Raw genomic sequence first — 15,215 nt, 5'->3', positions numbered from 1 at the left:
GGATGTGTTATTGTAGTGTTCCCTTTATTTTTTTGAGCAGTATATATACACACACACACACATATACATACAGTGGGGAGAACAAGTATTTGATAACCTGCAAAATCGGCAGTGTTTCCTACTGTAATTGTCTGTAATTGTTATCATAGGTACACTTCAACTGTGAGAGACGGAATCTAAAACAAAAATCCAGAAAATCACATGTATGATTTTTAAGTAATTAATTTGCATTTTATTGCATGACATAAGTATTTGATACATCAGAAAAGCAGAACTTAATATTTGGTACAGAAACCTGTGTTTGCAATTACAGAGATCATACGTTTCCTGTAGTTCTTGACCAGGTTTGCACACACTGCAGCAGGGATTTGGCCCACTCCTCCATACAGACCTTCAGGTTTCGGGGCTGTCGCTGGGCAATACGGACTTTCAGCTCCCTCCAAAGATTTTCTATTGGGTTCAGGCCTGGAGACTGGCTAGGCCAATCCAGGACCTTGAGATGCTTCTTACGGAGCCACTCCTTAGTTGCCCTGGCTGTGTGTTTCGGGTCGTTGTCATGCTGGAAGACCCAGCCACGACCCATCTTCAATGCTCTTACTGAGGGAAGGAGGTTGTTGGCCAAGATCTCGCGATACATGGCCCCATCCATCCTCCCCTCAATACGGTGCAGTCGTCCTGTCCCCTTTGCAGAAAAGCATCCCCAAAAATGATGTTTCCACCTCCATGCTTCACGGTTGGGATAGTGTTTTTGGGGCTGTACTCATCCTTCTTCTTGCTCCAAACACAGCGAGTGGAGTTTAGACCAAAAAGCTCTATTTTTGTCTCATCAGACCACATGACCTTCTCCCATTCCTCCTCTGGATCATCCAGATGGTCATTGGCAAACTAAAGACGGGCCTGGACATGCTCTGGCTTGAGCAGGGGGACCTTGCGTGCGCTGCAGGATTTTAATCCATGACGGCGTAGTGTGTTACTAATGGTTTTCTTTGAGACTGTGGTCCCAGCTCTCTTCAGGTCATTGACCAGGTCCTGCCGTGTAGTTCTGGGCTGATCCCTCACCTTCCTCATGATCATTGATGCCCCACGAGGTGAGATCTTGCATGGCGCCCCAGACCGAGGGTGATTGACCGTCATCTTGAACTTCTTCCATTTTCGAATAATTGCGCCAACAGTTGTTGCCTTCTCACCAAGCTGCTTGTCTATTGTCCTGTAGCCCATCCCAGGCTTGTGCAGGTCTACAATTTTATCCCTGATGTCCTTACACAGCTCTCTGGTCTTGGCCATTGTGGAGAGGTTGGAGTCTGATTGAGTTTGTGGACAGGTGTCTTTTATACAGGTAACGAGTTCAAACAGCTGCAGTTAATACAGGTAATGAGTGGAGAACAGGAGGGCTTCTTAAAGAAAAACGAACAGGTCTGTGAGAGCCGGAATTCTTACTGGTTGGTAGGTGATCAAATACTTATGTCATGCAATAAAATGCAAATGAATTACTTAAAAATCATACCATGTGATTTTCTGGATCTTTGTTTTAGATTCCGTCTCTCACAGTTGAAGTGTACCTATGATAAAAATGACAGACCTCTACACGCTTTGTAAGTAGGAAAACCTGCAAAATCGGCAGTGTATCAAATACTTGTTCTCCCCACTGTGTATATACGTATATATATTATATATACACATACACATATACACACATATACACACACACACACACACACACACACACACACACACACACTACATGTGTGTGTGTGTGTGTGTCAGCTGCTACAGCCCTGGCCCAGAAACTTCACTAGATGGATAAAGTAAAGGGTTTTATGAATGGTGTCGACACAAAATGCGCCTTCGACAGTTATACTGGACTGGAAAGAATGTAAAGTACTGCATGTCCGACCGAGCCGATGATTAAGCTGTGGGTCGTGAATTTTGTTTGACTAACAATTACATTACTTTTTCAACACTCGATTTGCAAAACTCTTGAACACTTAAGACACCTTCAATAAGTAAAAACGTGACATTCTCAAGACAAAACAAAAACATTCCACTAGATTTTAACTTCAGGCTGAGGCGTTTAGCCATTGTCCTCGGTCCTTTTATCCAATCTATCGTTTACTTTGACCCAGTAGAACTGTCATTTTGGGCAAATATGAAAGAGGAAAATGATGAGCTCATCTTTGGCAAACCTATATGAAAATTAAACATCCAAAATATCGCTATTTTTAAAACAAGCCATAGAAAGTTGGATGCAATTTTAGTTTAATCCAACAGAAAAGACAGAACAAATAATCTAACAAATATTATGGTTAAACTCAAATATAATAATATATTTTATTTTTATATTGAAAAAGGCATAATCTTTGTAAATTATATCATAAATATGACTGGTTGAGTGATGTCACATGCTGCTAACAAAAATATATGGAAATGTCTGCTCTACCCAAAATTACAATCAATCAACTAATTGCAGCATTACCGCAATAATGGACGAGGCAAGTGGAAGGGGGAAAAGTAAGGAACTTGTTTGTCGGCCCTGCATTAAAGATGATTGCAGGGCCCTACATGTCGGCCCTGCAATCGGGGGAGAACCTTCCAGAAAGACAACCATCTCTGCAGCACTCCACCAATCAGGCCTTTATGGTAGAATGGCCAGACAGAAGCCACTCCTCAGTAAAAGGCACATGGCAGCCCGCTTGGAGACTATCAGACCATGAGAAACAAGATTCTCTAGTCTGATGAAAACAAGATTGAACTCTTTGGCCTGAATGCGAAGAGTCACAGCTGGAGGAAACCTGGCACCATCACTACGGTGAAGCATAATGGTGGCAGCATCATGCTGTGGGGATGTTTTTCAGCAGCAGGGACTGGGAGACTAGTCAGGATTCAGGCAAAGATGAACAGAGCAAAGTACAGAGAGATCCTTAATGAAAACCTACTCCAGAGCACTCAGGAGGTCAGACCGAGGCGAAGGCTCACCTTCCAACAGGACAACGACCCTATGTACACAGCCAAGACAATGCAAGAGCGGCTTCGGGACAAGTCTCGAAATGTCCTTTTATTTATTTTTTGTTACCTTTACCCCCTTTCCTCCCCAATTTCATAGTATCCAATTGGTAGTTACAGTCTTGTCTCATCGCTGCAACTCCCCTATGGACTCAGGAGAGTTGAAGGTCGAGAGCCGTGCATCCTCCGAAACACAACCCAACCAAGCCGCACAGCTTCTTGACACAATGGCCACTTAATCTCGAAGCCAGCCGCACCAATGTGTCGGAGGCGACCGTGTCAGCGTGCACTGCACCCAACCCGCCACAGGAGTCGCTAGTGCGCGATGGGACAAGGACATCCCTGCAGGCCGAACCCTTCCCTAAGCCGGACAATGCTGGGCCAATTGTGTGCCGCTCCATGGGTCTCCCGGTCGCGGCCGGCTGCGACAGAGTCTGGACTCGAATCCAGAATCTCTAGTGGCACAGCTAGCACTGGGATTCAGTGCCTTAGACCAGTGCTCCACTCGGGAGGCCCTATTTATTTAACCTTTATTTAATTAGGCAAGTCAGTTACGAACAAATTCTTATTTACAATGACGGCCTACCCCGGCCAAACCCTCCCCTAACCCAGACAACGCTGAGCCAATTGTGCGCCGCCCTATGGGTCCTTAAGTGGCCCAGCCAGAGCCCGGACTTGAACCCGATCTGGAGAGACCTGAAAACAGCTGTGCAGCAACACTTCCCATCCAACCAGACATAGCTTGAGAGGATCCGCTGAGAAAGGAGAAACTCCCCAAATACAGCAGTGCCAAGCTTGTAGCACAATACCCAAGTTAACTCGAGGCTGTAATCACTGCCAAAAGTGCTTCAACAAAGTACTGAGTAAAGGGTCTAAATACTTATGTAAGTGTGATATTTTATTATTCTTTAGAAATTAGCAAAAATGTCTAAAAACATGTTCTTGCTTTGTAATTATGGGGTCTTGTATGTAGATTTTTTTTTTTTTTTTCTTCAATCAACTTTAGAATAAGACTTACGTTTGGGGTCACTTTCCTTGTTTTGAAAGAAAAACAATTTTTGTTGTCAATTAAAGTAACATCAAATTGATCAGAAATAGCTTCATTAAATAGTACCCGCAAAACACCAGTCTCAACGTCGACAGTGAAGAGGCAACTCCGGGATGCTGGCCTTCTAGGCAGAGTTGCAAAGAAACAGCCACATCTCAGACTGGCCAATAAAAATAAAAGATTAAGATGGGCAAAAGAACAGACACTGGACAGAGGAACTCTGCCTAGAAGGCTAGCATCCCGGAGTCGCCTCTTCACTGTTGACGTTGAGACTAGTGTTTTGCAGGTACTATTTACTGAAGCTGCCAGTTGAGGACTTGTGAGGCGTCTGTTTCTCAAACTAGACACTGATGCACTTGTCCTCTTGCTCAGTTGTGCACCGGGGCCTCCCACTCTTTCTATTCTGGTTAGTGCCAGTTTGCACTGTTCTGTGAAGGGAGAAGTACCCAGCGTTGTGTGAGATCTTCAGTTTCTTGGCAATTTCTCGCATGGAATAGCCTTCATTTCTCAGAACAAGAATAGACTGACGAGTTTCAGAAAAAAATGCTTTGTTTCTGACCATTTTGAGCCTGTAATCGAACCCACAAATGCTGATGCTCCAGATACTCAACTAGTCTAAAGAAGGCCAGTTTTATCGCTTCTTTAATCAGTACAACAGTTTTCAGCTGTGCTAACAAATGCAAAAGGATTTTTAATGATCGACATGCCTTTTAACCTCTATGGGCTAGGCGGGACGAATTCGTCCCACCTACGCAACAGCCACTTGAAGCCTGTGGCGCGATTTTCAAAACCTTAAAAATCCTATTACTTCAATTTCTCAAACATATGACTATTTTACAGCTATTTAAAGACAAGACTCTCGTTAATCTAACCACACTGTCCGATTTCAAAAAGGCTTTACAACGAAAGCAAAACATTAGATTATGTCAGCAGAGTACCAAGCCAGAAATAATCAGACACCCATTTTTCAAGCTAGCATATAATGTCACAAAAACCCAGAAGACAGCTAAATGCAACACTAACCTTTGATGATCTTCATCAGATGACAACCCTAGGACATTATGTTATACAATACATGCATGTTTTGTTCAATCAAGTTCATATTTATATCAAAAACCAGCTTTTTACATTAGCATGTGACGTTCAGAACTAGCATACCCCCCGCAAACTTCCAGGGAATTCGCTAACATAAAATGACTAAATTACTCACGATAAACGTTCACAAAAAGCATAACAATTATTTTAAGAATTATAGATACAGACCTCCTCTATGCACTCGATATGTCCGATTTTAAAATAGCTTTTTGGTGAAAGCACATTTTGCAATATTCTAAGTACATAGCCCAGGCATCACGGGCTAGCTATTTAGACACCCGGCAAGTTTAGCACTCACCATAATCATATTTACTATTATAAAAGTTTGATTACCTTTTGTTGTCTTCGTCAGAATGCACTCCCAGGACTGCTACTTCAATAACAAATGTTGGTTTGGTCCAAAATAATCCATCGTTATATCCGAATAGCGGCGTTTTGTTCGTGCGTTCCAGACACTATCCGAAATGGTAAAGAAGGGTCGCGCGCATGGCGCAATTCGTGACAAAAAAAATTCTAAATATTCCATTACCGTACTTCGAAGCATGTCAACCGCTGTTTAAAATCAATTTTTATGCCATTTTTCTCGTAGAAAAGCGATAATATTCCGACCGGGAATCTCCTTTTCGGCAAACAGAGGGAAAAAACAATCACAAAGACGGGGGTGGTCAGGTCACGCGCCTAAGCCCAGAGTCCCTTGATCGGCCACTTGAGAAAGGCGATAATGTGTTTCAGCCTGGGGCTGGGATGACGACATTCAGGTTTTTCCCGGGCTCTGAGCGCCTATGGACGACGTAGGAAGTGTCACGTTAGAGCAGAGATCCTTAGTAAAAGATAGAGATGGGAAAGAAGTTCCAGAAATGGTCAGACAGGCCACTTCCTGTAAAGGAATCTCTCAGGTTTTGACCTGCCATTTGAGTTCTGTTATACTCACAGACACCATTCAAACAGTTTTAGAAACTTTAGGGTGTTTTCTATCCATATGTAATAAGTATATGCATATTCTAGTTACTGGGTAGGAGTGGTAACCAGATTAAATCGGGTACGTTTTTTATTCAGCCGTGTCAATGCTGCCCCCTAGCCCTAACAGGTTAAAATTATAAACTTGGATTAGCTAACATAACGTTCCATTGGAACACAGGACTGATGGTTGCTGATAATGAGCCTCTGTAGATATTCCATTAAAAACCAGCCGTTTCCACTTACAATAGTGATTTACAACATTAACAATGTCAACACTATTTCTGATCAATTTGATGTTATTTTAACCTTTCTGGCGCAGGTGTTCCGCTAGCGACCCACCTCTACCACATCCGGTGAAATTGCAGAGCGCGAAATTCAAATGACAGAAATATAAATATTTAACATTCATGGAAATACAAGTGTCATACATCAAAATAAAGCTTAACTTCCTGTTAATCCAGTCGCTGTGTCAGATTTCAAAAAGGCTTTACGGCGAAAGCACACCATGCGATTATCTGAGGACAGCGCCGCGCATACAAAAGCATGAAAAACATTTTTCAACCAGGCAGGTGCGCCACGAAAGTCAGAAATAGCGATATAATAAATGCCTTAACTTTGAAGATCTTCTTCTGTTGGCACTCCAAAAGATCACAGCTACATCACAAATGGTCCTTTTGTTCGATAAAGTTCTTCTTTATATCCGCAAAAACTCAGTTTAGCTGGTGCGCTTCATTTAATAATCCACCGGTTTCCCTCCTTCAAAATGCATACAAAATGAAACCCAAACGTTACCAATAAACTTCTCCAAACAAGTCAAACGTTTATAATCAAACCTCGGGTACCCTAATACGTAAATAAACTATAAAATTTAAGACGGAGAATCGTTATTGTCTTTACTGGAGATAAACAACAAAGAACGCACTCTCATCCACGCAAATGAAAACACTACAGGCAAAATGGGAGCCACTTAGAAAAACTACAAATTCTAGCTAATTTTTTCAAAAACAAGCCTCAAACTCTTTCTAAAGACTGTTGGCATCCAGTGGAAGCACTAGGAACTGCAATCTGGGAGGATTTCGCCTCATAATAAACACGACAGCCATTGAAAACAGTGGTAGGCAGAAAATATATATTTTTAATGGTTTGTCCTCGGGGTTTCGCCTGCCATATCAGTTCTGTTATACTCACAGACATTATTTTAACAGTTTTAGAAACTTTAGACTGTTTTCTAACCAAATCCACCAATTACATGTATATTCTGGGCCTGAGTAACAGGCAGTTTACTTTAGGCACGTTTTTCATCCGGACGTCAAAATACTGCCCCCTAGCCCAAAGAGGTTAATAATTTTCTTTAACCAATGGTCTTTAAAATGCAGGACCGACAGACAAGTTCTCTACTTTTTCCCCCTTCCAATTTCCTCTTCCTGTTTTACTGTAACGCTGCAATTAGTTGGTCGGAAATTTGGGAAGAGCAGACATTTCCATTTATTTTTGTTAGCTGCATGTGTGACATAACTCCACCAGTCCTATTTATGATATCATTTACAAAATATAATATATTTTTTCAAAAGTGTTTTTTTATTATCAATTAGTATTTTTGCGTTTAACCACAATATTTGTTGTATTATTTGCTCTGTTTTTTTCAGGTGGATTAAATTGTTTTAAAAATAGCAACATTTGGGGGATTATTTCCTTTGAAATAAAACAATTTACATTGATGGAAGCTCATCTACACCCCCCCCCCCCAAAAAAAAAATTATAATCCAGATGTGGATACTAGATAGTCAGTTGGTCCTGCAGCTACAATGGCTAGCTAGTCATTTCAGAAACATCATTCATCTGATAATCAGTCAGTGGCTCAGCATACCTTCATTGAAGAGATAGGATGAGAGGACGTAACTGCTTTAATAAACATTCCAACCCACACACAACCATCAGTTCTCCTTGAGCAGGATATTAAACATGATATCACACCCAGACCATGAAACTAGAAATCCCCAGACACCCAATCACATTTCAGATCTTAATCAAGTGCCCCTGAGTGGGTTGAAATGAGTTCAATTCATTTCAGTACCAGTCAATTCAAGACATTTTGCTTAATTTGTTTAAAGAAATAGGCCTACCTCTTAAATTCAATTTTTTCCTTCCTGAATTCACTTGAATTGATTTGTAGTCGAGGACAGGGGTTTTCAAACCCTCTCCTCGGGAATCCCCAGCCATGTATTCTAACTATTTTAGAGCTAGAACGCCTGATTGAACTTGTCAAATAATTATCAAGCCCTTGATTAGGTAAAATCAGTGAGCTAGTTCAGGGCTACAATAAATTGGAGAAGAGGTTTTAAAAAAAAAACACTGTTCTAGGAGGCTACATTTGCCAACTTTGGAGGAGTCTCTTACCGTGCCCTTGTCCTGCAAGCACATCATGAGGGTGCACACGTCCCCTGTAGCTTGGTGGTTGACGATGACCATGGCTTCCTCTTCAGAAAGGGGCCTTACGTCATCGCCCCATTCCATCACTGGACAAGACAACACAAGTGGAGTTAGTGGACAAAACATATGCCCTAGGAATCAAACCCACAATCCTGGCCTTGCAATCGCCATGCTCCATCAACTGAGCCATTCAAGACCAGTGATTGTGCGCTAATTATCTAAAAATTCCGAGCTAGGCCATCATATTAAAATCAATTTTTATTGGTCACATACACATATTTAGCAGATGTTATTGCAGGTGTAGCAAAATGCTTGTGTCCCTAGCTCCAACAGTGCAGTAGTATCTAACAATTCACAACAATACACTCAAATCTAAAAGTAAAATAACGGAATTAAGAAATGTATACATATTAGATCGAGCAATGTCAGAGTGGCATCGACTAAGATACAGTGGAATAGAATACAGTATATATATAGTATTCTATTCTACTGTATTTTAGTCAATGCCACTCCTACATTGCTCAATCTAATATGTATGTATGTACAGTGAGGGAAAAAAGTATTTGATCCCCTGCTGATTTTGTACATTTGCCCACTGACAAAGAAATGTTCAGTCTATAATTTTAATGGTAGGGTTATTTGAACAGTGAGAGAAAGAATAACAACCCAAAAAAATCCAGAAAAACGCATGTCAAAAATGATTTGCATTTTAATGAGGGAAATAAGTATTTGACCCCTCTGCAAAACATGACTTAGTACTTGGTGGCAAAACACTTGTTGGCAATCACAGAGGTCAGACGTTTCTTGTAGTTGGCCACCAGGTTTGTACAGATCTCAGGAGGGATTTTGTCCCACTCCTCTTTACAGATCTTCTCCACAGATTTTCTATGGGATTAAGGTCTGGAGACTGCCTAGGCCACTCCAGAACCTTAATGTGCTTCTTCTTGAGCCACTCCTTTGTTGCCTTGGCCATGTGTTTTGGGTCATTGTCATGCTGGAATACCCATTTTCAATGCCCTGGTTGAGGGAAGGAGGTTCTCACCCAAGATTTGACGGTACATGGCCCCGTCCATCGTCCCTTTGATGCGGTGAAGTTGTCCTGTCCCCTTAGCAGAAAAACACCCCCAAAGCATAATGTTTCCACCTCCGTGCTTAACGGTGGGGATGGTGTTCTTGGGGTCATAGGCAGCATTCCTCCTCCTCCAAACACGGCGAGTTGAGTTGATGCCAAAGAGCTCCATTTTGGTCTCATCTGACCACAACACTTTTACCCAGTTGTCCTCTGAATTATTCAGATGTTCATCGGCAAATTTCAGACGGGCATGTATATGTGCTTTCTTGAGCAGGGGGACCTTGCGGGTGCTGCAGGATTTCAGTCCTTCACGGTGTAGTGTGTTACCAATTGTTTTCTTGGTGACTATGGTCCCAGCTGCCTTGAGATAATTGACAAGATACTCCCGTGTAGTTCTGGGCCGATTCCTCACCGTTCTCATGATCATTGCAACTCCACAAGGTGAGATCTTGCATGGAGCCCCAGGCCGAGGGAGATTGACAGTTCTTTTGCGTTTCTTCCATTTGCGAATAATCGCACCAACTGTTGTCACCTTCTCACCAAGCTGCTTGGCGATGGTCTTGTAGCCCATTCCAGCCTTGTGTAGGTCTACAATCTTGTCTCTGACATCCTTGGAGAGCTCTTTGGTCTTGGCCATTGTGGAGAGTTTGGAATCTGATTGATTGATTGCTTCTGTGGACAGGCGTCTTTTATACAGGTAACAAGCTGAGATTAGGAGCATTCCCTTTAAGAGTGTGCTCCAAATCTCAGCTCATTACCTGTATAAAAGACACCTGGGAGCCAGAAATCTTTCTGATTTAGAGGGGGTCAAATACTTATTTCCCTCATTAAAATGCAAATCAATTTATAACATTTTTTGACATGCGTTTTTCTGGATTTTTTTGTTGTTATTCTGTCTCTCACTGTTCAAAAAAACCTACCATTAAAATTATAGACTGATCATTTCTTTGTCAGTGGGCAAACGTACAAAATCAGCAGGGGATCAAATACTTTTTTCCCCTCACTGTATGTATGTATGTATGTATGTATGTATGTATGTATGTATGTGAGATGAGTAAAGCAGTATGTAAACATTATTAAAGTGGCCGTAAACATGATTAAACATCAACTTCTAATGGCAAATTACAACTTTTAGGCCTACATTTTGGAACAAGTTAGATCAGAGTTGTCTTCTCAAGGTGGGAAAAGTTCTCATGAAAGTGGACTGTGTGTATTTACATGATCTGAAAATAGCTATTCCTTGTTAAACAAAGCCACAGTGTGCCTGAAAGGGCAATAACCCCTCTATGTTGTGCTCTCACGAGAGAGAACTCACAACCATGACACGCGATAGGAAAGCAACTAGACCCTAAAAAGGACTCTTGACATTTAGCATATTCTATACTGGTCTTGAAGAGAAAGTGTCGCCTTAAAATAAGCCATTAAGCAACATGCCTTAAAACACCATGCCACTTCGGTTTCAAAATGGACATGGGCTAATCTTTAGCATCTCAGCTCCTTAAAGCAGATCTCTTGGGCTCCATTCTCTTCTGGCTGATTTACATTGGCACCCCCTATTCAATAGATGGCCAAACAGACTCCTTCATTAACCGTGCCGCCCGTAGCGCCTTATTGACACTAAAACACAGGAGTTGCCACAAAGAAGGAAACTAACTTTGTACTAACATGGGGGCGACGACAACAACGGGCCTCCCACATAACAAATGGACGAGCTTCTTTTGTAATTTAACTCACTTGGACGACAGTGCGTATTTAACAGTAGAGCTACCCCGCTGGAGACCTGGAGAGACTGTTGGGGTTTCACTATAGAGCTAAAGCCAGAGTTGGACAAATGAAAGGAAGATTGTAAGTGGAATCCCCATGGTCCTGGGAGAGTCTTGCTGACTCATTCCACATTTCCACAGAGGATTTACCCAAGTGTTCTACCCAAAAGGCTCAGACTTTTAAGTTTCCATCTCCGCGAGGCGGCACCCATGTCTCACTTGGCCATGGATCCAGCGGACCTCAAATGTTCTACAGCTGGGCTGTACTCACCACCCTCTGCAGCACCTTACGGTCCGGTGCCTTGCAGATGCCGTACCAAGCGGTGATGGAGCCACTCAAGATGCTATCAATGGTGCAGCTGTAGAACTTGCCGTACCAAGCGGTGATGCAGCCAGTCAAGATGCTCTCAATGGTGCAGCTGTAGAACTGTCAATAGGGCACTACGGGTCCATTTTAGGGTCTAGTTGCTTTCCTATCTTGTGTTATGGTTGTGAGTTCTCTCTCGTGAGAGTACAACATAGAGGGGTTATTGCCCTCTCAGGCACACTGTGGCTTTGTTTAACAAGGAATAGCTATTTTTGGATCGTGTGTGTGTGTGTGTGTGTGTGTGTGTGTGTGTGTGTGTGTGTGTGTGTGTGTGTGAAGTAGAGTCCAGTGTATGTGCATAGTAAGTGCAGGAGAGTTAGTGCAAAAAAGGAGATAGTCCGTGTAGCCATTTGATTAGCTATTTATCAGTTTTGTTCAGCCATCCAGGACCTCTATACCAGGCGGTGTCAGAGGAAGGTCAAAAAAATTGTCAAAGACTCCAGCCACCCAAGCGATAGACTGTTCTCTCTGCTACTGCACAGCAAACAGTACCAGTGCACTAAGTCTGGAACCAACAGAACCCTGAACCGCTTCTACCCCCAAGCCATGACAGCTAAACAAAACTGATAAATAGCTAATCAAATGGCTACCCGGACTATCTGCATTGACCCTTTTTTGCACTAACTCTCCTGCACTTACTATGCACACACTGGACTCTACCCACACACTCACACTTACTTAAACACCAACACACACTACATACTGACACCACACACCACATACACTGCTGCTACTGTCTTCCTTGCCACAATACCTTGGAGTATCGTGATACTGTTATTGTGACAACCCTACTTAACTACCTCAATTACCTAGCACCCCTGCACATCAACTCGGTACTGGAACTCCCTCTATATAGTCATGTTATTTTTACTCATCATTGTTATTCACTGTGTATTTATTCCTCGTGTCACTATTTATATTTTATTCTTTAACTCTGCATTGTTGGAAAAGGACCCATAACTAAGCATTTCACTGTTAGTCTACACCTGTTGTTTACAAAGCATGTGGCAACTAAAATTTGATTTAGATCTGGTCTGACTTGGATTCAAGGCTAGAACATTGGTACTTTTCAAAACAAATCAAACTTTAAATTGTCACATGCGCCGAATACAAGTGAAATGCTTTCTTACAAGCCATTAACCAAACAATGCAGTTTTTTATTTATTTTTATTTCACCTTTATTTAACCAGGTAGGCAAGTTGAGAACAAGTTCTCATTTACAATTGCGACCTGGCCAAGATAAAGCAAAGCAGTTCGACAACAAACAACAACACAGAGTTACACATGAAGTAAAACAGTTGGAGGCCACGGAAGGAGAGTTGCATGGCATTGAAGCTCGTCTGGAGGGTAGTTAACACAGTGTCCAAAGAAGGGTCAGAAGTATACAGAATGGTGTCGTCTGCGTAGAGGTGGATCAGAGACTCACCAGCAGCAAGATGTCATTGATGTATACAGAGAAAAGAGTTGGCCCAAGAAATGAACCCTGTGGCACCCCCATAGAGACTGCCAGAGGTCCTGACAACAGGCCCTCCGATCTGACACACTGAACTCTATCAGAGAAGTAGTTGGTGAACCAGGCGAGGCAATCATTTCAGAAACCAAGGCTATTGAGTCTGCCGATGAGGATCTGGTGATTGACAGAGTCGAAGGCTTTGGCCAGGTCAATGAATACGGCAGCACAGTATTGTTTCTTATCGATGGCGGTTACGATATCGTTTAGGACCTTGGGCGTGGCTGAGGTGCACCCATGACCAGCTCGGAAACCAGATTGCATAGCGGAGAAGGTGCGGTGGGATTCGAAATGGTCGGTAATCTGTTTGTTGACTTGGCTTTCGAAGACCTTAGAAAGGCAGGGTAGGATAGATATAGGTCTGTAGCAGTTTGGGTCAAGAGTGTCCCCTCCTTTGAAGAGGGGGATGACAGCAGCTGCTTTCCAATCTTTGGGAATCTCAGACGACACGAAAGAGAGGTTGAACAGGCTAGTAATAGGGGTTGCAACAATTTCAGCAGATCATTTTAGAAAGAGAAATGGTCCAGATTGTCTAGCCCGGCTGATTTGTAGGGGTCCAGATTTTGCAGCGCTTTCAGAACAGACGAGCTTCATTGCCATACAACTCTCCTTCCGTGGCCTCCAACTGCTCTTAAATACAAGTAAAACTAAATGCATGCTCTTCAACCGATCACTGCCTGCACCTGCCCGCCTGTCCAGCATCACTACTCTGGACGGTTCTGACTTAGAATATGTGGACAACTACAAATACCTAGGTGTCTGGTTAGACTGTAAACTCTCCTTCCAAACTCACATCAAACATCTCCAATCCAAAGTTAAATCTAGAATTGGCTTCCTATTTCGCAACAAAGCATCCTTCACTCATGCTGCCAAACATACCCTCGTAAAACTGACCATCCTTCACGACTGTCTTGGTGTGTTTGGACCACGGCTGGGCAATTCCAGTCCTCGAGGGCCTGATTTTGCATTTGGAACGTCATTTCCGGTCACAACTTGTAGACTTGTTTACGTGCTGCTGTGCGGTTTGTTGCTAACCTTACTTTGCTACCTGACAACTTTACGTTTTTTACTTTTTAATTACGTTTATATTTTTTCCCCTCGCTCGACTTTTTTCATTCCATTTTTTTACCCCCGGACGTGGTTCGTCAGGACTTCCACCAGCCGAAGCTAAGTAGTAACATTAACATGATGCATTCTAATTGCTGTACTCATAATATACAGGACAACGATCGCCTTATGGCAAGGATAGCTGTGCTGCAAGCCCAGCTTCAGACGCAATCGTTAGGCTGGGGTAATTTAAGTGTAGGAAAGTATGAAACAGCATCTGTGCCACCAGTAGGTACAGGTAGGAGTATAAATCCCCTCGCACAGTCCCCGCAGCCGGAAAATTCCTTCTGGAAGGAAATGCTGCAGGAATGCTCAACTGGTGTCGCTCATTCAGCCGACAGAAACTTTCAACCGGTTCTCCCCATTAAACAGCAGGTCGGAGTCTGAGGCCGAGCCTTCTCTGGTCTCTCCTCCTCCCGTTACGGGGTCTGAGACACCAAAGCCTCCCACGATAAGCTCTGACAAATTGAAAACCCTAGTCATTGGCGACTCCATTACCCACAGTATTAGACTTAAAACGAATAATCCAGCGATCATTCACTGTTTACCAGGGGGCAGGGCTACCGACGTTAAGGCTAATCTGAAGATGGTGCTGGCTAAAGCTAAAACTGGTGAGTGTAGAGAGTATAGGGATATTGTTATCCATGTCGGCACCAACGATGTTTGGATGAAACAGTCAGAGGTCACTAAGCGCAACATAGCTTCAGCGTGTAAATCAGCTAGAAAGATGTGTCGGCATCGAGTAATTGTCTCTGGCCTCCTCCCAGTTCAGGAGAGTGATGAGCTCTACAGCAGAGTCTCAACTCAATCGCTGGTTGAAAACTGTTTTCTGCCCCTCCCAAAATATATAATTTGTAGATAAT

The 15,215-nt window shown here is 42.8% G+C and overlaps 1 protein-coding gene across 2 annotated transcripts in view; it reads right to left on the bottom strand.

The window, feature by feature from the left end:
- LOC106607581 (acyl-CoA:lysophosphatidylglycerol acyltransferase 1) overlaps positions 1-15,215 on the bottom strand; it is a 104,290-nt gene that overhangs the window by 54,836 nt on the left and 34,239 nt on the right. For both annotated transcript variants that reach the window (XM_045720686.2, XM_045720687.2), the window contains exon 3: positions 8,501-8,619. In XM_045720686.2, the coding sequence (XP_045576642.1) occupies positions 8,501-8,619 (119 nt within the window). The remainder of the gene's footprint in view (positions 1-8,500; positions 8,620-15,215) is intronic.

This window comes from Salmo salar, chromosome 06 (genome assembly GCF_965601325.2).
Source record: "Salmo salar chromosome 06, fSalSal1, whole genome shotgun sequence".
In the NCBI taxonomy this organism is placed as follows: Eukaryota; Metazoa; Chordata; class Actinopteri; order Salmoniformes; family Salmonidae; genus Salmo; species Salmo salar.
The sequence above is the reverse complement of the archived record's forward strand: the minus strand, read 5'-3'. Positions and strand labels throughout refer to the sequence as shown.